The sequence below is a fragment of the Seriola lalandi genome, unplaced genomic scaffold (assembly GCF_002814215.2).
Source record: "Seriola lalandi dorsalis isolate HSWRI2012SDOR001 ecotype SW California unplaced genomic scaffold, Sedor1 jcf7180002054657, whole genome shotgun sequence".
NCBI classification, from domain to species: Eukaryota; Metazoa; Chordata; class Actinopteri; order Carangiformes; family Carangidae; genus Seriola; species Seriola lalandi.
In genome coordinates this window covers 1,111,083-1,135,251 of record NW_019525210.1, presented here as the reverse complement: position 1 = coordinate 1,135,251, position 24,169 = coordinate 1,111,083, and the positions used below count along the sequence as shown (strand labels likewise).

Sequence of the window (24,169 nt, the reverse complement as noted above, 5' to 3'; positions counted from 1 at the left end):
AGATTCCTTGATTCCCTCACAGTTCTGCTTCTAGAATGATCCGTGTGTCTGTTGATCCTCAGTCAGGAAATGTCTAACAAGCTTCAGACACTGTAAAAGCACTTTTTAAAACTCCTCCAATGATTTAGTATCAGTTCAATAAAGCTGAGGCTGAGATATCCTGACTCTCAGTCCCTAGCATGGGTTAACCTCCAAAAACACTGGATCCTACATTTCCCATAATACAACTCCCCACACCTATAGTGTCAAACACAGACTTTGTAGTTGCCAAGCTGTCACTACTATTTTCTTTGACAGGTTAAAGCTCATCCAGAGACACAGAAATATTATACAACTTCCCACAGGCCCACACACCTGTCTACCTGAGTCTGCCAGTCTCTCTAGTCACGACACTCACCTTCCATCTTCAGCCATGCTCTGACATCCAGCCTCCCTTTTCCCTTCACCTGCTTTGTGCTTCAGTAAATGCTCTTTGAAGAGAGGAGTTTTCAAGGGATACCTGAAGACTGGTTCTGTATCTGTTCAGCTACGAAAGACAGAAAACAAACACGGAGATGATGGATGATATTTTTTAATCTATTTCTGTTGCAGCTTTTCAGTGTTTAAAACACAAAGTGTCTTTATATTTATGGAAGTTATCAGCAACATGTTATGTTTACAACTGTATCTGTTACCAGGATATTATAAAAACTGCCTTTGTTAATTTCAGTGACATCAGGTAAAAGTTAGCCCAGTGGACAAGGAGCATGTCAGTTCAATTTTCAATGCAGAAGCAGTTGCTGCAGCAGCACCACCATGTGGCTGTTCAAAGAGCTCGCAACATTGGAGGTTTGATTCTATTATGACTTTCATGTGAGGTCATGGTGATTAAATAGAGTATTCCAAGCAGCATGAGAACAGGTGTTTGCCACAGGTAAGGAGAAGCTGGAAGACAAGGAAACATCCATGATCAGATCCTCATCAGTCACCAGGTAAAATCAATCAACATCAGGCCAAACACAGTTTATAAGTTCAGAGCAACAATAAATGTTTGACACCATTATTGGTCACATGAGGATTTTGTCTTTGAAAAACAGAAATCAGAACAACTTTAAAGTCTGATGTTACCTGATGGGATCATCATCAGCTCTGCAGCTGCTTCATTGTTGCAGAAGTATGTTCCAGAGTCTGAGACAACAGCTCTGTGAATGATCAGTGACTTCAATATATCTGCTAATGACCTGTATCATTTGCCTGGGCCATTGGGTCTGATCTCCTTTACACCATTGCCTGTAAGTAAGTCAACTTCCTTTCCATTAATCTCTCTGCTCCACGTCGCTGTACCCTCCACAGGTCAAGGACAAGGTAGAAAGACAATCGTTTTCTCCACAGATACTTCATGAGTTAATGCTGGACAACACACAGAAGACATTGAACTGTCTAATGCAGTGAGAGGACATTGAATCCGTGTTAACTGGTGTTTTTACATGATAAATAAACTTTATCAAACATCACTGACACAGTCTGCAAACCCAGAACATGTAAAGACCTCACACTTCAGTGCTGCAGCACTTTATGACAATATCTACACATATAATTAAGAGTCCGTTAAATAAATACACTTTAAACAAGTTTGTTTTATGTTATCAGCCTGTGGTTGTGTTCAACTGAAAAAGTGAAACAAGTGTAATCCATAATCAATATACCAACCAGAATAAAAGGTCTTACCTGCTGTGACATTACAGCCCAGAACAAAGGCTAACAGGCAGCTGTAGATATTCACCCTCATCCTGACACAGACTGAAGTGATTCAGTTCACACAGTGATATCCAACCTTCTCTTAAGACTGAGAACAGGAACTGGGTGGCCAGATTTGTGTTTATTTCAAACACAAATACACATCCTCAACACATCCCAGTGCCTCCTTGTGGTCGATGTAAGTTAGTATTTAAATTCAAACCACTATGTCTAAAAGTTGATTGCAAATGATTGACAATAAATAATAACAAAAACCACAATTTGTAATTAGCCAAATAAATCTGTCAAATCAATAAAACCAGGCAGGCCAATTACGCTGGTACCCAGAGAATAAGCAACTGAGTGGTGATGAAGTGAAGTGATGGCAAAGCAACTGCTCTGCTCACTGGATCCAGTTGTATATGACCAGACCAACCAATCAGATATATAAATAAACTTTGATTATTTGAATGTGGCATGTTTATGATTGGTCAAATGAATAAGGACAAAAATAAAATACTTTTCAGTTATTTTTAAGATTTTGGGATGAAGCGTGACGATTTGGTGGGGCCCCCCGTGCCCATGCCTAGAGCCGGGCCCATAGCTAACGTTATCATGTCTACTGTAGCCGTCACAAATGAAAACAGACAAGTTACTTAGACATTGAGGGGAAGAAAAAACAGTTCTGAATCGAGCTGGAGCCATTCAGCAGCTCGGAGGGTTCTCCATCTTGGTAAAGCCAAACCAGTATTGGCTCCATGGTTGGACTGGGAAAGAAATTCAGCCTTGGACTTATCTGCTGGGACGGGTCGCACGAATGGCACTGACAGAGCTGGTAAAGAATTTAAACTTTAAATGTTAAAACTTTATGGATACTTGACAATCAACCGGCCGACCAGAGTTTTAGCTGGTAGTCCCTATTTCCATTTTGCCTACGCTCTGGCCTGATCTTTGTCAGAGGCCCATTTAGACAAAATAACATGTTTTTTTTCAGTGGAGGAAATTCTTGAATGTTGCTTTCACCTGAACATGCTAACATGCTAGCATAGCTTTGTAGGAGGCAAAGGGGAATTAGCTGGCCTGGCTCTCCTGTCTATATAACTTACAACTTTATCGTAATATCTTTCAAATTGTTATTATTGGTCTCAGTGTTTTATGATATTATTCTTAGTCATTTTAATTAATTGTTTGACTTGTTCTAGTTCTATAACATAAGTTTGAATGTTTTTGAGACAACATCTACAAATAAATGTATTATTATTATTATTATATTATCATCATCATTTAATTAACCACGATCTGAAAGTAATGGATATCCTATAATTTTATTTTCTGTAATATATAATGTGAACGTGTGTATAATTTCTGTGTCACTATTTCTAGATGGCGCTCTACGTCCAAAAACTCTTAAGAGTTCCAAACGCAAGCTGCAGGTCTGTCAACCAATTAAATATTCATTCTGCAGTGCACACGCACCCCATCCTCAAGTGGACTTTTTTTGATTTAAAAACAAACTATAAAGCCAAACTTAGAGGGTTAATGCTACTGCTGGAGTTTCACTCTGTCCTCATTCACCCCTATCTGGAGTTATGTAATAACTTCCCCTCATAATTTCAAACAATTAGGAAAAATAATAAAAGTCTGAGCCGCAAGATTGTTTTATAAAGTCAGAGTGCTGCTTGGTTTAGTTGTATAAACCATCTGTTTGTATTATTTACGTTATTATGTCGTACAGAACGACAGAATGTTGTTTTATTTTCGTAATGCTCGAATCAACGTGATTTTCACTAAAAACATTTTTTTTGCTCCGACAAACTGTGATTGGCTACTGTGCTTGTCAATTAAATACGTGCATTGATTCCCTCGTGTTGATTAGCTGACTTTGCCTGACAATCAAAATGCGACCGTTGGATTGGGCCAAATCATCTTTAAAACCCCCCTCAACGATAGGCTCATTGAGTAATCTCATTGGTCCTTCCTCCAGTCTATCACACCAGTCTTTACTGTCATTGGCTGCTCTTGTGAAAGTGGGCGGTAACTTTCTGGAAAAAACGTTTCCTTGTCTGTCATATGCGAAGCAGAAGGGAAGATCGATAAATCCTTCGGGAGACACAAACTGAATAAAATTGTCACTTTTCCGATAGAGGAAAACCCTCCTAATTTAAATAAATGAAATCCTTGCCTACTATCAGCCAGCTCTGTTAATGCTAAAGGTAGAGGCGGTATTCGGTCTCTGCTAGCCGTTATCACGTCGCTATCTGAGTCTCCAAACACACCGCCTTTGTGGCGATGAGCACGGAATTACTATCGGAGTTGGACAGCCGATTCTTCGCTGATAACCTTCTGACCAGCGAAGACTGGGGTGAGTAAACATTTAAAACCTCTAGCAGAGAATGTAAATTGAAATTTCAGCGATAAAAAAAGCGAGCCGGGTGTATAAACGGGTGTGTGGATGCACGTCAGGGACGAGGCGAGGCACCCAGGGACGTTGGAAAAACACGTTAACGGTTATTTTTTTCCTCCATATTTCGCTCCTGAAGGGTTTTATTTGGTGATTAGTTGTTGAATTGTGTGTGAGAAGTGTGTTAGAGCGGTTACGCTGTGTGTATATGTGTGCGTTTCCTCCGGATATGTCAGTTTATCTTTAACACAGTGGGTGGAAGCGTGACTACACATTAATACAACCACATGTCTCCTTTCTTTTTCTTCTTCTTTCACTTTACAATACTAGCATTTTATTGTCATGTGTTGACATGTGTCTTGTTAAAATGGCTTCTAGGTTAACTGTTGTATTTGGAGGGCTTTAACAAAATCTTAATTTCATTATCGATTAATCTGTCAATTATGGTCTCAATTGATTCTCTATAATGATTTTCAGTTTACTATCACAGATAACTAAAGAAATTAGAAAATGTTTACACGTTAGAAGTTAAATTCCTTCTGAACAATTAATTGATTATCAAAGTAGTTTTCTGTCAGTCGACTAATAAAATAATCTACGAACTGTTGTAGCTCTATATTATATATATACTGCATTATAATGCAGAGCAAAACAAATCTGCTCACATACAGAAGCTAATCAAAGCAACTGCCCTGTGGCCCCTGAAAGCCCCATGTTTACTCTATACAAGCTGGGTCTACATAATTTGATTAATAAAAAAATGTATCAGGAATCAACTCTGACAGGTCATCCATCCTCCATGTTGTGGCGTAGGTCTTTGTAGAAGGTCACAGTGATAAAATCTTTTAAGACATGAACTTATATAGTTTATATTGAGCTCATTTGTTGTAAAGTTGTGTTTTGTCAAATCGTGTCCATATTTTTCTGTGTGTGAAGTCAATCAGAGACAGAAAACCATAAGGGCATATTATTCCATCATAGGGGAATTGTAAGGCTGCACCCGACAATGATTTTAATGATCAATCTTCAATTATTTGTAATAACTGAGTGGTTATTCTGGTTGTAAAGAGTCAGAAAATTGTGAAAAAAGGAAAAATTGTTTTTTTTTTTGCTAAAGAAATTGTTGCTAATTCATTTTTTTTGTCAATCAACCAACTGATTTATCAAGTAATCATTTCAACTCTGGAGTAGTGGTTGGCTTCTGGGTTTCTGGAGAAAAGAAATTACACTGTCATGTATAACAAGGTCAAAAGGAGCCCAATAACAGATTTTTGCCCCCCCTCCCAAGGAGGTTAATCCGGGGCATAAAGTATAAATGAAATACCACATATTGTATGTGTGACCTCAACAAGTGAGTGAGCATGCATGTATATAAGTTATAGACTGCAGACAGGTGCTCCCACATCTGAGCCACTTTTTTCCACAACAAGCAGGTGAGTCAAGAGGGGGACTCATTTATTCACTCTGGGTTCAGACTAAAGCAGCAAATCTCATTTTAGGACCCTGGTTATAACTCACATTTAAATTATTGTCATGTGAGAACCAACCAGAGATGAACAGAAGTACAAAATAACCATCAGTCTTCGAGCTAAATGCTGCTAAATGTTGGCTGTTAACATGAGCCACTTTGGGAAGTTTTCTAATTAAGTTTGATCGTCAAACAGTGAGGTAGGTGAGATTTACCCCCTGTTGTGATTGGTTGATAAAATGTATTTAACTGCTCTGTTGTTGGTCCTCTTAAGTCGAGCAATAAACTCGATTAGATCAGATTAGATGAAACTTTAATGATCCCTGTGAGAAAAGTGGGTCAATGGAGCATTAATCATTGCATAGGAGACCAAAAAAAAAACCAAAACACAATAGACATTTACACCTAATGGAAAGAAAACATTAGACAAGTTGGTTGTTCTTTTCTAAGTGATCCAGAAAGGACAAAGCTGGGTATGTTTTCAGTATTATCAACAGGCTGCAGCTTCACAAATGCTAGTATTTGTTTCCAATGTGTTTTCCTGCATTAAAATTTGATTACTGTGTTTATTATGCTCTTGGGACATTTATAATTATTTTTGATATTTGTAGTTAATTGCAGGGCTTCAACTCTTGTTTTCATTATCGATTAATCTGATGATTCTTTTGTGGCGTAGTAGATGAACGTTGAAAAATGATCGATCACAATATCCCAGAGAACAAAGTGACATTTGTTCGAAATATTATCGAAATTGCAGTATGGCCAAGTGCCATATCCAAATCGCAGGTAAATTGTGTCAAAACAAACCATAGACAAAGCATTGTGGTGCTATAGAGACACGGTTGCCTTCAAATCTTTTTCTCCAGACATGAAGGAACATGCTTGTTTGGTACAAGCCCCAACAAAAATCACATCTTCATCATTTTTTTTTTTTTTTAGTGCAAATGAAATGCAAAAATGACCATTCTAACTGAAATTGCGACTCATATCAGAATCGCAATATCTGCCAAAATAAATGCAACATTATTTTTTTTGCATACCATTCAGCCCTAGTTTAATTGACCCTGATATTGTGTGATTGACTACATACAATGCATTGACCCCCCGTCAGTGTCTGTGTCCCATCTTTCTAATCATCTGCAGGACGTATGAAATGTGAAAATGTGCTCGTGTGCAGAGCAAATATGCGCTGACATATACCACATGCAACACCTACGATTCACACCTGCTCTCTGACAGGGTGTGCCCTCAATAACGTCCTCAGTGTGTCCTGTTTGTTCCAGTTTCAAAGTCCAGATTCATGTTGACTACCTGCACCAAATCAAATCATCAAGACATGCAAGGCATGATGGGAGAAATGAAGGCCCACAGGGTCACGGTTACAGCCAGGCTGTGTGTTGGTTTCCTTTCTATTCAGATACAAAAGGGTGAACAGTAAGAGGTGGACAAACTGCAGCACAAGATGAAATAAACAGCCCGGTATAAACAGTACAGTATTATACATAAGTGTGGCTGATGTGGAATAATGAGATATGTGTTGACTAACTCCCACGATGCATTAGTGCTTTAACACGGAAGAATTTCAAGGTTCAAGGTGGAATTTATTGTCATTCCCTCCATATACAGAAGTCAGTACAAAGGGGAATGAAAACTGCATCCCCTCTGTGCTGCAGCTAACACTATACAAAGAAGAAGTACAATAAAAAAAACACATAAAAATAAGACAGTAAAATGCAAGAGGTATCAGGTTGAGGAAAGTGCAATGTGTCAACAATAGAATCTATTGAAGCAATTTATTTGATGCGGAATGAAGACGTCTCTTAGTCAAGGAATATAATTTGATATTTAAGAATCTAGCTCCTTCTAATCACGTTAATAACACAGTTGGTAGCCATGTTAATTAACCATCAAACCTAAAAATGCAGATGTTCTGCTTTCTGCTGAGCTGTAGGCCGTTCACCACATATTTCCTATCTGGTTTGTGACCTCAGCTGGGGGGAGCGGGCGGCTGTGTCTCAGCTGCACAAGTATATACAACACATTGAAAGAAATATTCATCCTACTTCATCATCCAGTGGATATCAGTTGAATAAATGTCTAATGTTTTGCTGCAGGACGCTCTGAACTGGATGTCGCCGCAGCTCACAGAACCCGCTGTAACACCGGCAGTAGACCGAGGCCGATTAACTCCTCCCTCTCAAGTTGTCAAAAATAACAAGTTTCTTTAACATAGGGGTGGGGGTCTGGCTGAAAGATCATGTGACAATCTTTTTGAGTAGAATCGCACTCTATGATCTTAACACGATCTGCTGCTTGATTTTTATAGTGAAAGTCATGAAACGGAAGTTGTGATTCGTATCTTTCCGCTGCTTTGATGCTTCACGATTCATCTGAAGAGTAGATCATATGCCAAAGTGAGATCATTCACGTCAGACCCTCCACTCCTACTTAAACACATGGACGGTGATAAACATTTGAACATCAGAACTTGCCGTTCATGCTTCATTGTGAATACCCTCCTGTATATATTACATTTTGAAGTTGTTTTGATGACTTTGGAACAGCCGGTCCGCTGTGTTTGTTGCTAACAACAGTGTTGATGAGTTATTGTGCATTTGTATGAATCATCAGTCTTTTCTTGTTCTTCTTCATGATACATGTAGAGTGAGAGAAAAGCAAAAAAAGACTAAATAAGAAAAAACATCAGTTAAATAAGACATTTGTTGGTTGCAGAACTTCACTAGTGTTGATATTTGTCCAACATGGAAGCGGCTGTTTGAACCCAACACATGTAAAATGAGCCTCATTTCATTTAAGAATGCTAATAATACCTGCAGTAAAAATAGAGGAGATGGTAATAGGAATAATTCCATCAGCAGCACGGTACATGTCACAGGTTTGCCGCTGAGGTTGGTGTGTGTTTATCTGTGTTGGTGTGCGAGAGGATGCTGTGGGGGTTGCTAGAGCTTCGTATGAGTCTGCAGTGGTTGGCAGGGCCTCTCAGCCGGCGGGAAAACAGCTGTTAGACAGTCTTGTGGTCTAACAGATCAGTTAGCTAATCCATTTTATCTGTTAACAGAAAACAGACAACAACTAACATAAACGGTGACGCTTTTCTCTGTTTTATATCTTTATAAACGGAATATTTTGGGTGGGGGGTGGGGGGGGGGTGAAGACAAAACAAGATTTCTGGGAAATTCACCTGTTTATAGACAGTTTGCAATCAGATGTGACGAAGAGAAGCTGCAAATCATCAAATTTTAGAAGCATTAACCAGCAAATACTTGGAATGTTGCTTGAAAAATGATTAAATCTCAATGAATCTATTATCAAAGTAGTAGTTGATTAATTCTTTGTTGATTGACTAATTGGCTAATTGTTGCAACAGACGGCTCACTGCTGAGCAGAGAAATACATCTTCCTCTCCTCAGGAGCTGACAGGTCGTTGTTGCGGAGAGTGACTCCTGAAACTCGACCGGCGCGTTCCGACTGATTTGTATTTTCAAAGATGGAACACGTCCTAACCCTGACAGTGAGCTGGGAACGCTATATGCTGTGTTTTGTCATCGCTCATCACAGATCACATGTTTAAATCCTGTCCCGTGTCTCTCCTCAGATGCCTGCCTGTACCAGTGTGACAGCATGGAGGAGGGAGAGGACGCGGACCTCAGCCGTGGGTTGAAATACGACACGTCGGTACGGACAAAAAAAAAAAATGAAAGCGCCGCCGCTCACAGCTCTGGTTTCTGCCCGGGGCTGAGAGTGAAACTGATGCTCAGGCTTACACACAAACACTCCACCTCCATACACTTCACGGTTCAATAGCTTTAGGCCGCAGTCTGCAGGAAAAGTCGCAGACTAATTCTGATGGACACTGGAGACCTTTGCCTGTCAGTAAATGTCTTTTTGTCACAGTTAAGGCATCTGAATGTGACTAACTTGAATTCTGACTCATCCGCTTATATCTACTTAAACTGTGCAAAATTGTGTTTTTATGCGTGGTGTTAGGGACACAGATGTCTTGTAGTCAGTTAGTTAGTCAGTCACGTCCACTGCTTTGGTACAGAGTGAAATATCTTGATGAGGGATGTTACGAGAACTGATTCTTTGGTACCGGGTTGAGGCCAAAGTTCTGAAAACACGACGGTTTCTACAGGACATACGTAGATGACGTGTGTGGGTGCAGACATGCTAGTTGGAGGACGACCAGTGTGAGGTTGATATGTGTAGGTGCTGTTTTTATTTTTAGTTATTAGACTCTGTCAGGCAGGAAAGAGCATAAAGACCCACATCTCTCATTTGACAAAAATAGCTCTAGACTGCGACTGAGTAGCGGCTGATGCGTAGATCAAATGGTTTATTGTCAGACTGAGTTTGGCAGGATCAACTCGACGCTCAGGTTTACACAGGTGTCCCATTAAATTCAGAATCCGGTTTAAGGCCATTGTGATTACTCTCAGAGCCTTGCATGGTCAGGCAGCCCTACATCTCCGGTTGGAGTCTGAGGAGCTCTGATCAAAGTTCGTTCCTCTTTCCCATTGGACGTAAGATCTGTGGAGTCCTCTAAAAAGAAGCTTTTGTTTCGTTTTTAGTATCTTATTTGCCACTTTGTTTTTGTAGCGTTTTTGTTTGTGTGTCTGCATTTCATGTCTGTTGCTCTTTGATTTCATTCTTGTCTTTAGACACTTTGTGATGTCTGTTGTATTATCATTATGTCTGAAGTTAGCATTTTAACATGCAAGTTCACAACTTCTGGATGGTAACGTGCTCCCAGAGCTTCAAGACTTGTGTATGTTGGCATGTGGTCTTCAAACAACAGATTACAAAGGACATTTTGTTCTTGTTTTTATGATCACCCTCAGGAGGACCGCAGTCTGAATGTCTTATAATGGCCACCATGCAGAGGATAAATCCTTTAATTTAGAACAAAGTGACTTTTCCTCTGTCTCTACCGTCAGGACACACCACTCGTGGAAAAGATGATAGAATAAGAAAGTTTTTTCTTCATTATTTGTCCACTCATGAACTTTCCCTGTTATGCATTAAGCATGGAAGTTAACCTGCAGGTTAACCAGGAGGTGTCAGCTGATTGTTAAGTGATCCGTGGGACATAACCTGGGTAGAGTCACTGAAACTTCAAATGAAGTACTGAAAGATTTGTTTCTTAAAAATCCCATATTTGACACTTTCCCTGTGTTTTATTTGAAGTGTTGATCCACAAGAAGATATATTTGTATTTCTTTCCTCCTTAAAGGTCCCATATTTTACACTTCTTCTTCTTTGTATTATTTGAAGTGTATAAGAAGATGTATTTGCAGTTTTAAGACCCAAACACCATCTCACTGTAGTTTCACATCTCCTCTCTCAGGCTTCTCTCTGGAACTTTAGTAACAACAGGTCGGTGAGCCAATCAGAAGAGAGACTCTGAGCCTGTCTTCTGATTGGCTGACTGTTTCTAAGTTATAAAATAAAAATAGGGCAGATTTCAGGTAAACACTCAGTGAAACCAAATCCTGCAGCTGTGTAACTGAACATGTTCACATTCTCACTCTGTTGGCAGCTTTTATCCATCAGTAGATACAGATGATGGGTCAGAGGATAATCAGGCTAATTGTCTGTCGGTTGAATGAGTGAAACAGGCACACCACACACACACACACACACGCACACACACACACACACACACACACTCTCTCAGGGTAACATACTAACAAATCCAGCAGTTTTTTGGCCTAATTTTCCTCATGTTCTTCTTCTCTCTCTCTCTCTCTCTCTTTCTCTCCCCTCTCTCTTTCTCTCTCTTTCTCTCCCCCTCCCTGTTCTTCCTCTTCCACCCTCTCACAGTTCGACAATGACCTTGTGCTCACCCTCGATCCTGACAACCCCACATCACCATGGCGACACAGTGACGAAAACCTGCTCACAGGTACGGACGAGGCAGCTAACCACGGCTCTCGCTGGGAACCTTAAACCACCTCTGTTGGCATTTTGCTTCCATGAAACATGAGACGCTTCATCCACACAGCCGGTGGACACAGGAAAACCAGATTCATGTTGTTTTTTCTAGTATTTCTACAAAATTAAATTAAAAGCTTTTAAAGTATGACACCAAAGAAACTCTGAAAATGTTCTTATTGTCAACAAATCCCCAAAAGAATATACCAAAACCAACAATATGTTAGACTTTATTTTAGTGACTTCCCTAAACAGCTGCAAACTATAGTCTTTAATCAAACAAACAGGAGGAAATGGTGCATTTGTTAGGGACTATTTTCAGTGGCGGATTAATCCACCTTTGTTGCTGTAGTGAGTATTTGTGGAGGCAGGACGGTGTGTGTGTGGGACTGAGTCAAAGTAAACTACAGTGTGTGTTGATGGTGATGAAGGAACATGTGACATAGTGAGATTCACTCAGTTTCTAGAAACAGTGGAGGTCTGTGGCTCAGAGGAAGAAGATACATCACAATACTTGTTAGTAGGAGACGGTCGGTGTGGGTTTGGGTCTTGAATATCATCGATCTGATCCTTTAATAAGAAACAGAGCAATAGTAGAGGTGTTTGCTCCTTTAGTTCAATGTTTAATTTGTCTTGACTCTCAGTGTAGATTTGAAATCTAGTGAAAACTGCTGTGTTATTGTAATGTCACTCAACAACTTCCAGTGAGGCCTTCTGGGGCTTAACTTCTATTTTTCCCGTTTCATTAATTAACTCAATTAAGTTTAACTTTAAAGACGAACCCCTTGGAGTGCTGCTAAGTTCTTGCTGTTTTTGTTTCATGGAGATGGAGAGGACTTCCTGCTACTGTTACTGTTACACATGAACAGCATATGAATAGCTTGTTGGTGTTTACTATATGGTCATTTATTTTTATTTAGATTATTTTTAGTTAACATGACAGTTAAATGACATCCATTTCCTTTTATTAATTCTGCACTCTTGGTGTTACTGTGACCGTTGTCTTGGTGGCCTCTCCTTTCACAGGCAACAGTAAATCAAGACTTTAAGTGATTTCATTTTTTATTGCCCAACTAACTCAACTTTCTGGTCCTTTAAAGGCTCATAATTTAAACCTTAGTAGCTGCTGCCTCTTAAAGTGGTGCTTAGGTTTACCAAGTTGACATCAAATAACCTCTGTCTGTTTGTCTGTGTGTGTCTTTTTTCTCTGTAGGCGACACGCCGGTGATAAAAAATGAAATGACGATCACTCAGCCGTTACCAGTGGAAATGTGTACGTTTGTTCACCCGTAACTTTTCTATAGAGGAAAAGCTTTTATACGGTTGTCATTGTTTATTTTTGTTTACTGGTTTTTACTTGTTTGTGTCTAGTGTTCCAGGTGAAAGCAGAGCCTCTCTCTCCGGCATCTTCACTCGGCTCCGACTGCTCCGTATCGTCACCAGACCCACAGGTGTGTTTGATGTTATCGAGTCACTTCCTCGCCACAGAAGTTGTTCTGCACTGCGTGGCCTTTAGCTTTACTTTCATTTAAAGCCATGTGGTGTATGTAGTTGTTGAATTTGTCTGGTAACCTAAAGGAGTGTTAAACAGAAAGTGCCTCCGCACCATAGGCAGGCAGAGCCAGACGCATATTCTTTATATAGGCTGTCCGTCCGTCCCCTTCTCATGGACACTATATCTTGGTAACGCCTTGAAGGAATTTTTTCAAATTTAGCAAAGATGACCACTTAGACTCAGGGATGAACTGATTAAATTTTATTGGTAAAAGGTCAAGGTCATGGTGACTTAACAAAACTTGGTTTTGGCCTTGTTAACGCGATATCTCCAGAGCTCTTCAAGTGAATCCCTTCAGATTTTACACAAATGTCCTCTGGGACTCAAGCATGAACTCAGTCTGAGTCTGAGTCTGGATTGGAGATTGGAGTGGCACAGGCAAACAACCGCGAGGCGGTAATTGTGGTTTGTCCTAAACTTGCGAAGCATGTCATTAGCTCATTATTCTTTGTGCACGTCACCAAACATGTACTGCTGCAGTGGCAGCTTCTCGTACTGAACGTCTTTGCAGACAGATTGTGAAAGTTGTACTTAACTTTTCTGGGACAAAACTTATTTTGCCAAGTCAATTAATTTACCTGCTTACTTGCTTAAAATTAACCTGCTACTCTTTCCCCTTGAATGTTAGTATTCACTTCCTCACTACTGCAGTCACTGACTGAGTCTTCCTCCTCGACCAGATCACAGTTAAGGGCGAAAACCCTCCGACTCCTCCGTACATGTATGGAGACGTGCTGTCTCCTCCGCTGGGATCCATGGAGGTAACCGTGGCAACAACGGCCGTGCCCCCACCGCAGACGCCGTTACCTGCTCTGACACAGACGCAGCTGCAGACGCCGTTAACGACACCGATTCCTGCAGTCATCAGTGGATTACAGACACAGGCTGCAGGTAAGCCGATTCAACAACTACTCCAGTGACAGTAACCAATAGGATTACTCCATTCTCTTTAAAGGCTGTACACCTGTGAATAAGTTAAATGTGGATGGAGCTCAGGGGTGACCCTGGAGAGCTTAGTACGGAACGATAGGGTCTTGCCATGGATGTGTTAGCTGGAGTGAATTGCTGAGACTCACCAGGACAGTTTTTAGGAGGTTCAGGTGATTTTTCAGATTGTCTTGTTGTCATTGTGGTTTGTGGGGGGCTGGGTGTATTTACACTATACAAGCATAGAAATGGACAAGATGCAGCAAGAGCAATGTTGGAAAGTGACGACAACAAAGCCTGCAGGTGATGGCCTGGTCTCAGCTGGACTGAACTGACGTGGGCTAGGACCAAAGTTAAGGTTACAACATAGTTCATTTAGAGTTCAATATTTAAGCAATATGAAGACGATCACAGCCGTGTTGATATTCAGTCCAACATCACAACCTTGAGTGTCATATTGCTTTTATACAACAGTTCTACGTGCCATATTAGTTAACAATAATAAGCAACAACAGATTGTATGATTTATTTGTTTATTTCATTACTTATTTGGCTACGACAACACAGTTAGTTCAGCAACCCGACTGGTACTGGACTGTTGCTAAGTAACACATAAACTTTTTCCTGACCAGCACGCTAGCTTATTTGTCTACACGTTACCTCAGGTGTGTGCTGAAGTATCCAGGCTTCTTCCCTTCATCCTCTTCTGACGACCAGACATCATTTCATTCAAATGTTATTTCTGGAAATATTTTAATCTTTGCGAAGTTTGTTACAATCTAAGAAAGATAACAACCGTTAATGTAACGCTAATTAATTGTTAATAAAACACCTGTAAAGCGGAGTGATACATGTAGTTAAAAGTCCCAGTGCTGCTATACTTTATATCAGCGCTCATGGAATGACTCTCGTCCAATCAAATTACTCGGTTGGAACTAACTGTATTATTAAGAATTACAACTTGATGAATTTCATAACATCCCTCACTGCACTGCACAAATCATCGGTTAGTTTATATTAGATCACTGACTGCAGACAAATTTCCACTGGCTAATTAAGATGTAATCAATCAAGAATCACGAGTTTCATGATGATACGATCGACGGTTTGCAGCCACGTGTGAAGGAGTTGGGATGCGAGGCGGCAAGTCCGTGAGTCTGAGGCCATGTCCACCCTGCTAACTTTTTGTTTTAAATGGCATCTTTTTCGCTACATTTACACCTGCCATCCACACTACTCCAGAGTCTTTGAGCATATATAACAAAAACCTTTGGAAATGATGACATAGACACCCACGGTCATATCAGCCTCGACTACCAGCGGTGAAAGCAACGCGGATAACGAATTACGGGTGTTACTGACCTTGTTGTCTTTGCTAGCAGCTGTTAAAGAGTTAAATCCTGCTTTTTAATGCTACAACTGTCTTTGCCGTTCGTCATTCCCAGTAGTAGTTTCTGATACAGAGCTAAAACGATCATTTTAAATCATATTAGCGTGGATGTAACCAGAGGCCGTGGTACTTTGCCGGAAAACAGAGGGTTACTTCTCTAATGTTGGAAGAGCAAGGGGTGAAAGAGAGAGAATAGCTCAGGTCCTTCCTCTCACGTGGGGGTAAAGGTGGAGCAGTGGATCAACAGGCAGGTTTGGTGATGAGTGGGAGCCGGGCTGAGCCTGAAGGCAAATCCTCTCATTCACTGCTCACTGTGGAGGTATTCAGTGCAGAGACCCCCCGGGGCAGACCCTTATCACAATGCAAGGGATCACTCTATATGCCCCATCTGGCCTGGGACCTTGGATTTTAATGACACCATTGTTTTTGCTTGATGATGTAATGTTTACTTGTGTGGGCCCCAGGAGGTTTAGCTGCTGCCTCGGCGGTAGCTAATGAGGATCCAAATAAATAAATAAATATGTGGTCTGCTCTGCTCAGCCATCTGTCAGTGCAGCTCAGACCTGGATTCGTGTCACATATAGTCTGGTAGTCAGACTTGTTTGTGTAAATGAAGCTCCTGCAGACAGAGACAGCAGCTTCTCCGAATACCACAGCTGTTTGTCTTTGTGTCATGCAAACAATTCAAGCATATGAAGAAAAAAAAAAAACTAGTTTGTTTAAACTCAAATATCTTAAGTGAAAACCAAATCCTTTATCCCCCTCCATAATGAACTAATGCAACACTGAATGAGGACTGTTGGCAGCTGCTGTTATGACAAATGACACTTCTTCTCCTCCCTCTTTCAGTCCTGCCAAGTTCAGCCACATTAAAGGCCAGCACCATCATGAACACAAAACCTCCCATTCAGCCCAGACCTGTGTGTGTCACCACCCTACCTGTCCCTCAGACCCCGGCACCAGCCAAGACCCTCATACTGCAGGGCCTCCCCTCCATGGACCAGACCAGACCTGGTAAGAGAAGAGAGTCTTGACTTTTTGTTACTTGTGCCGATGAATAAACTTAAACAAACCTGACAGATCCTGACAAGCTGAATTATAGATGAGCAAAAGATAGCCAGCATAAGATAAATATTTTTTTTCCTCCAGCACTACTCTAACTAAATAGATGAAAATAAAACATAAACCCCCCGTCTCTTCTCGTCTCCTCCCTCTTGCAGTCGTCCTGTCTCAGTCCGTCTGCCTCGGCTCGGCTCCGGCCATCGTCAAAATGGAGCCGGTCTCTCCCAGCATCCCCCAGCACTGTTCCAGCCCCACAGCCCCACCCACCAGCAAACCCATCGTCCCGGCGACCACGACTTTACCCGGCAACAACTCCAGTGATATCGACGTGAGTAGGCCGGCCGCACCAAGTCACACTGTTTATCAAATGACAACCAGAAACCAGCCTGAAGCCAAGTGTGTTGCGCATCAGGCTCTTCAACACCCAACAATTATTTGTCAGCTGTCAGTGGAATAAGTTACTGTCAAGTTTGTTTACATCAGATATGCTGTAGGCGACCTGCAGTGATGGCAACGAAACTAAACTTTTCCAAGAAGCCAGTAATATGTTGCCATGGAAACAGGGAGCTAAGCTGTCGGCTTCAACTTGAACCCCGTTTTTTCTTCTTTTCTTTTTTTTTGCCCATGTTTGTTTCCATTTTAGAAAATGATGTATACAGAATAAGCTATTTTAAGTTCCTGTTTGTTATGTACCAGTGGATGTACTGACAGCTATCGACAGATGACTGACGGAGAAGCTTCTTCTTTCTCTGATTTCTAATCAGGTTTATGGACGTTTTTTTACAGTGGTATCATGTCTGTGTGTCCAGCTTTGACTGAATCATGACTCCGATTTTTGACACAAAATTGACACTGATGAGAGTTTCAGATGTTTTAGGGACACAATGAGAGTTGTGGATATTGATATTTGATGAATTGTTAAATTATCTTATTCATCTGATTTGCTTTGGTGATCAGTTTTGATACGAGGTGCGAGTAAATGTAACCAGTAATGTAAGACATGAGGAGCTCTCAGCCCCTTTTTTTTTTTTTTTTTAATCAAAGTAGCTCTCAGAGTAAAAAAGGTTGGAGACCTCTGAACTAGTTCATCATCAATCAGTCAGGAGCTGCTGCCACCTGAACGAGAGCTGCATATGTGAGGGAAAAGCAGTAAGTGATGTTATTTAGTCAGAAACAGCAGCATGTTGAGCTCAGTGTCTCGTTCGACACCTCTTATGTAACGGCTGTGATTTATGAACACTCAGTTTGCCTCAGGGCGTTGGATTATATCATACACATGTTGAACTTTTTTTTCTGTTTTTGTTACTCCCTCACTCCATTCTCTCTCTCTGTCCTTTTTCCTGTCTCCCTCTGCTCTTCCTCTGCTTCTGTTTCAACATCCTCCTCCTCATCTTTCCTCCTCTTTTCTGTCTCTTAATCTTATTTTCATTTTTCTATCAACCTCCCCGGGCTCATTGATTTTCCAACCCTCTTCAAACATTTCCATCCCTTTCTTTGTTCTCCCTGTTTTCTCTCCCGCCTCTTCCTCCTCTTCCTCATGCAGATGAAGGTGTTGAAGCGGCAGCAGAGGATGATAAAGAACCGAGAGTCGGCCTGCCAGTCGAGGAAGAAGAAGAAGGAGTACCTGCAGAACCTGGAGGCTCAGCTCAGGGAGGCTCAGCAGGAGAACGAACGACTCCGCAGGGAGAACCAGGCGCTGAGGGAGAGACTGGCTGGGAAAGAGGTGGGGCAGAAAACCACTCATTTCTTTTGCTCCTTCCTTAACGTTTCAGCCCCTTTTTTGGACTCTCTCCAGAACAACCTTCCAAACTAAAAAATATCAACAAGGATCAAAGATCTATGATGAAGCTTGCAGGGCCAGATATTTTCTTCTTCTTTGTACAGAGAGGTTGCATCAACAGTCTCTAGCATCCATCTTTTCTCTGGAGCTTATTGTAACAGATTTATCTGCAAACCTTTTGACAATGTTAAAAGTTGAAAAAAAGCCAAAAAAAAAGTAGACAAAAGCATTAAATCACTTATAGGAATATAAAAACACACAAAAATCTTATTAAATTACTGAATTATTATCATGAAGGCACATAGAATCACACATGGAAATAATAATAGTTGAGATAAAGAAAGTGAGGTCAACAAAAACTGGTGGGCCTGTGTATATTCTCATTTGTCCAGGTCATAGTATCCTAAAGGAGTTTTTTAAATCGAAAACAACTGGTCCTGACCAGTCCTAGCCTGGTCAGATGCGTACACGAACTGATGAAGCCTCTTGGATGAGAGGTGAAACGTCTTCACAGACAAATAACCTAGTCCAGTTGTTTTCGATTTAAAAAACTCCTTTAGGAAAAACTGGTGGCTTCAAAACCTGCTGCCACAACACAGTGAATGACAACTTGTTTTCTTATTTTCTGTTTGGGATCTTTTCTTTTTTTTCCCATCGTGATTCCATGGGTTGATGAATAAATGAATAAATACTACATTGCACCTGCTCTGCCTTTCGCAGTCTAGAGAGATGTGTGATCACAGTAAAGAAGCAGCTGATTTCCCTGCAGAGACACCGTCAGAGAGCGATGAAGAGTGCAGCTCAGGCCTGGGAGTTAAATGAACAACAGGTTGAGCAGCAGGAAGTAAAACCATGTGAACAGAAGAGTCTGTTCATACCTGTAAAGCCTGTTAGAAAATGACTGGGAGTGTATCAAACACAAATTCATGCACTGACCGCAGATATGTGTCGTTTAGCAAAATAAAACACAAAGAGCTTGTTGGGTAAAAAGAAACTACATCAGTTCTGTTTCACAAAACTACAGAGGATTTAAAAACATGTTTGACTTGTCATTTAAATGGAATACAGTCACAGAGGAAGTGCTGGCAGTTATTGTGTGTGTGTTTGTGTGTGTGTGTTTTTCATATACATTATTACTGAACAGACTAAACTGACTGAGTCCTGTGTTGTTGTGTTTTTCTTTTCTCAGGGCAGTGACTCTGCGAGTAACAAGAGGGCCGTTTGTGTCATGGCCGTTCTGCTCTTCATGACCTTCAGCTTCGGACCCGTCAGGTATCTGTCACACTTCACTAACATCTGAAAACCCAATGTTGTTTTTCATAATTCTGTAACTTCTCTTTTTTTTACATTTTGTTTCCATGTTTTGATACATGATCTTTTATAGTTTCTTTAATTTTGTATTTCTTTTCTCCTTAAAGGTCCCATATTTTACACTTCTTCTTCTTTGTATTATTTGAAGTGTATAAGAAGATATATTTGCAGTTTTAAGAACCAAAAACCATCTCAGTGTAGTTTTACATATCTTCTCTCAGGCTTCTCTCTGGAGCTCCAGTAACAACAGGTCGGTGAGCCAATCAGAAGAGAGGAGGCTCTGATCTTCTCTTCTGATTGGCTGACTGTTTTATAATCAGAAAAGACATGGCAATGTACTTTTATACAATATGGGACCTTTATTTATTTATTTTTTTGTGACTATTATTTTGAGACGTTACACAAAAATAAAGTTTAATTACTTACATGTACATGGACAGACCTGAACCATAACATGATTGGGGACATTTCTGAATAATATAGAAACCTCTGAAATATGATTTATAAATACATAAATTATAAGTAAATTAAATATATATTTTTTTAAGAAAGTGTATTACATCAATGATAATATGTGACTGTGATGACGGTAATTTTCTTGTGATGATGTCATGTTAGATCAGTTTAATTTGACGCTGTTGAAACCGTCTTCGTCTCTGCAGCATCACAGACAAGAAGCTGTCGACGGGTCTACAGGACAGCGTGATGTCGTACACAGGACGACGGCTGCTGGAGATCGAACAACAACAGCAACAGCAGCAGCAACAGCAACAGCCGGTGGCTGCTCAGCCTCCAAGCAGAGTGGAGGACAAGACGGAGACGGAGGAGGACGGAGGAGAGGCAGAGAGATACGCTCCAGAGTCGTATCACTTCAGGTGAGAGGGACTGATCCCACACAAGACCTGAAACACAGAAAGAACACTGAAACACTGGACCAGGAAATCAAATTCCAAGTTTTTATACATTTTTTTAATTCAATTGGGGCAACACATTAGATTAATGATTATAAATGTAGTATGTTCATTATTGATTAATACATTCAGCCGGCAGTTTATTTGGAACACCAGGGTAAATCTAATCCAGTCTGGCTGTCTACCCGCTGGAGCTCAGGAGAAGCTGGTGATGCAGCAGGACAATGGCCCTGAACATTAAAATAAATCTACCACAGACAAAGAAAATCCACCTTCTAGAGCCAGAGCCCAGACCTTAGTCCAGCAGAGATGCTGTGGACTGAGCTGAAGAGCGCCGCTCACGCCAGACATCCTGAGAATATGTCTGGGCTGAAGCAGCTCCACAAGAACTTCCTCCTGAACATCTAGCAGCTAGTGGAAGAGCTGGTTTCAGGTTATTCATTCTTAGAAAACAGCCTCACCTTTCTCATGTATATTTAACCAGACAGACTCTTTCATCACTCAGCAGGTTATCACCTGTTCGGCAGCCGTTACAGAGAAATGCACATGTTTTCAGACATGTGTAAAAGAGCAGGTTCTCCAACACATCACTCACTTTAACTGTATAAGAAAGAAACGTGTGGAACAAACACCTGCTAGTCAGAAAGAAATGTTGTCCTTCTGTGTGTTTCCTGCTGCAGCCATCGTTCTGCTTTCAGGCTTAAACCAAAACTTAACCCATCCTATTGTCTGTATGTGCGTATGTGTGCGTTGCAGGAACCTGAGTGACGTCTTCAGCGACATGAAGGACCTGGTTCTCCAGGACATCGATCGTTACTTCTCCTCCTCCGACTGCAGACAGTTCAACCGCTCTGAGTCCCTCAGGTGGGTTAAACAGTCAGTTTATTTTCCAACCTTTCTTCATCTCCTCCTCCTCATCCTCCTCCAGCTTCTTTTTTATTTTATTTAACTTTATATAAGCACATGTTTCAAACCCTTCAGACTCAGCCGTCACAGTACTGAGCGTGCAGAGTGTGAACTTGCATAACTGAGGAGAACTCTGGTTTTTGTATCTTTACCCCCCCTGCAGCTAGAAATCTGTTGCACGAGTGTCAGTGTCTGAGTGTTAGTGATTATGTATAAAGATAAACAGTAAATGACCAACAAGGAATTATTTAACACGTTTTTTTTTTTTCTTTTTTTAAATGCTGGAAAAGTTTATCAGGTAGTTACTGACTTTCAGAAAGAAACTCGTTTGAAAATCCTGAATTGGACGTCTGTTTTTTTGTCATTGTGTCGTCAATGCTTCTGTCTCACCTGAACGTTTACCCGCCTCGCCATCTTTCCTGTTTTCAACCTGAAGCCGACTAACCTGACCAGCTTCTGGTTTTTCAGGCTGGCAGACGAGCTGAGAGGTTGGGTTCACCGACACCAGATCGACAGGAAGAAATCTGGAGGAAAACCAAAGATCGCCAAGAAGGCCAAAATCGCCCAGGTAGGGAGAGCTCCACCTCCTGCTGCTGCTTCTCATCAGTCTCACCCTGTTTTTTTTTTTTGGGGGGGGGGTTATCTTAACATTGAAACTCATCATGAATCTGTTCTCTAACAAGGAGGAAAACTGCACATGTAATTTCTGTTGTCTCCCTTGGAAATCAACTCATCAGATTTTTCTCGAGGGATCCTTGTTGATTGTGTTGCTGTGTTACTTTGTTGTGATGCAGAAAGCTCAGCTGAGGAAGACAAACTTCTCCAGATATCTGCCCATTCAGGCTCATCGCTCCATAGAGAGGTACAACACACTGCTCCTCACACTCAGCAACCACCACAAAACTCACATCAGGAAAACACTTACGAGAAAGATATTCTTTAATCTCTCTTATAACCTGTTACTGTGGCAATCAGAGCAGCCATCTCCTAGGTTTTGATCTCTGTTTCTGAACAGTGGCATGTTGCATGAACGTACAGCTCTCATGCACAGATGTCGAGGTTTCAATCAAGCGTCAAGAGAAATGCAAAGTTTTTAGAAACTGAAAAGAAGTAGTGAAAAATGGAACTGTTTTTGTTTAAGCTGGAAGAATAAGAAAAAAACTGATTTAACTGATTTATTTTAAAGCACCGAGTAGAGACGGTATGTGTGACATTACATAAAGATCCTCAAATATTCAGAGGCTTTGATTTATTTATATTTAACAGGGACAGTGCAGAATATATTTACTGTAGCAGTAACAGAGGGAACTCTGCTTCATGAACAGTATTTCACTAAGTGAAGAGATGTGTTAGTCTGAACTCGCTCCTCCTCCCTCCCGGCTCTTGTTTGTCCCCGCAGTCAGCTGCAGGTGCTTCCCGGTCCGGAGGTCACGTACAGCGACTTCCTGGATGCCATCGACCGCAGGGAGGACACGTTCTACGTCGTCTCTTTCAGACGGGTACGATCACATGAGCGGTGACTCAGTGTAGCACCTCATCACCCACTGTGTTTTCCATGTTTCCATTTTCTGTTTCCATTTCCATTTCTGTCCTCTTCTGATCTGTCTGCTGTGGGCTGATCTCTGCTGTTAGATAACCACTTTGTTTTTATGTCGTCTGTAACGTTCCTCTTTAGTCCTGCGATGCATTTGTTTACAAGACTTATTATTGTCATTATTGAAAATCAAGAAATACTAGAGTATGTGTTGTCTGCCTGAGTATGTTCTCTGACTTTGTAATATTTGTTCCAATATTAGTAAATGAATGTGTGATTTGTGTTAAAAATAATTTGTCTCATGCATTCTGCTGAATACAGAGCAGTTTGTTCTTGCCCCGTCCTGTAGTTTGAAGTGAAACTTCTCAGATAAAGAAAATGAAAACAGGTCCTGACCATAATGTATTTGATCCAGAATGTCTCCTGCATCTGTCCCCACAGGACCACCTGCTGCTACCAGCCATCAGCCACAATAAGACCAGCAGACCCAAAATGTCTCTGGTGATGCCGGCCATGTCCGTCAACGGTGAGTCTGTGTGGTTATCTAACTCCTCTGTCACTACTGCAGTACTGACCTAGGGATGTAGATAGAATGAACACACGAACAGCTTCAATGCTGAAACTGTTTTCTCAGTTGATTTCTGAGCACCGTGTAGTTCTACAGGAATATTTAGACGAGTTCAGCTTGATTACTGAATGTGTTTGGGATCAAGAAGCAGCTTTCATCAATAAGAGCGCCCACTAAATCCTCCTTGGGGCGTGGCTGAGAGCGGTGACTACTACAAGTTCTCGTTTTAATGTTCAGTTCCTGAATACAGGCTGTGTGCATTTCTCTGTGGACTGAGCGCTTTGATACTTTCACAGTATTAATATAGAGCTTAGACCTGCTTTATAATCAGAAAGCACATGGAAATCTACCGTTATACAATATGAGACCTTTAATGCTTGTGCTTCCTCTCTTGTATGTGTTTTGTCCTTCGGGGCCATCATACATCTCCTGTCAGTTAAAGAAGATGAATATTAATCTGACTGAATGCACACTTTCCTTTTCTGATTCTGTTTCTTTTAACTTAGTTATTTTTCATCTCCCTTTCTCTCCCCCCCCCCCCCCCCCCCTCCAGAGAGTCTGTATAACTCCTCTCAGGGCTACGAGATGATGATGCAGGTCGACTGTGAGGTCATGGACACCCGAATCGTCCCCATCAAGTCCTCCGCTGTCCCGCCATCCCTCCGCGACCCTCCCCCACCTCCCC

At 41.1% G+C, this 24,169-nt stretch overlaps 2 protein-coding genes across 2 annotated transcripts in view; one reads left to right on the top strand and one right to left on the bottom strand.

Moving 5' to 3' along the window:
- LOC147818291 (uncharacterized) overlaps window positions 1–2,476 on the bottom strand; it is an 8,255-nt gene extending 5,779 nt beyond the window's left edge. Inside the window, exons 1-3 of the mRNA XM_087177827.1 lie at window positions 2,398–2,476; window positions 1,708–1,779; window positions 1,108–1,224 (exon numbers count right to left, since the gene is read on the bottom strand). Of these exons, the coding sequence (XP_087033953.1) occupies window positions 1,108–1,224; window positions 1,708–1,779; window positions 2,398–2,476 (268 nt within the window). The remainder of the gene's footprint in view (window positions 1–1,107; window positions 1,225–1,707; window positions 1,780–2,397) is intronic.
- Window positions 2,477–3,769: 1,293 nt separating this feature from the next.
- atf6b (activating transcription factor 6 beta) overlaps window positions 3,770–24,169 on the top strand; it is a 24,110-nt gene continuing 3,710 nt past the window's right edge. The window contains exons 1-17 of the mRNA XM_023420729.2: window positions 3,770–4,078; window positions 9,202–9,281; window positions 11,430–11,511; window positions 12,754–12,813; window positions 12,912–12,991; window positions 13,776–13,986; window positions 16,262–16,426; window positions 16,633–16,802; window positions 18,018–18,197; window positions 19,444–19,526; window positions 20,228–20,440; window positions 21,233–21,340; window positions 21,851–21,950; window positions 22,177–22,244; window positions 22,782–22,881; window positions 23,358–23,442; window positions 24,038–24,169. The exon at window positions 24,038–24,169 is cut by the window's right edge and continues 3,710 nt beyond it. Of these exons, the coding sequence (XP_023276497.1) occupies window positions 4,006–4,078; window positions 9,202–9,281; window positions 11,430–11,511; window positions 12,754–12,813; window positions 12,912–12,991; window positions 13,776–13,986; window positions 16,262–16,426; window positions 16,633–16,802; window positions 18,018–18,197; window positions 19,444–19,526; window positions 20,228–20,440; window positions 21,233–21,340; window positions 21,851–21,950; window positions 22,177–22,244; window positions 22,782–22,881; window positions 23,358–23,442; window positions 24,038–24,169 (1,990 nt within the window). The 5' untranslated portion in view covers window positions 3,770–4,005. The remainder of the gene's footprint in view (window positions 4,079–9,201; window positions 9,282–11,429; window positions 11,512–12,753; window positions 12,814–12,911; window positions 12,992–13,775; window positions 13,987–16,261; window positions 16,427–16,632; window positions 16,803–18,017; window positions 18,198–19,443; window positions 19,527–20,227; window positions 20,441–21,232; window positions 21,341–21,850; window positions 21,951–22,176; window positions 22,245–22,781; window positions 22,882–23,357; window positions 23,443–24,037) is intronic.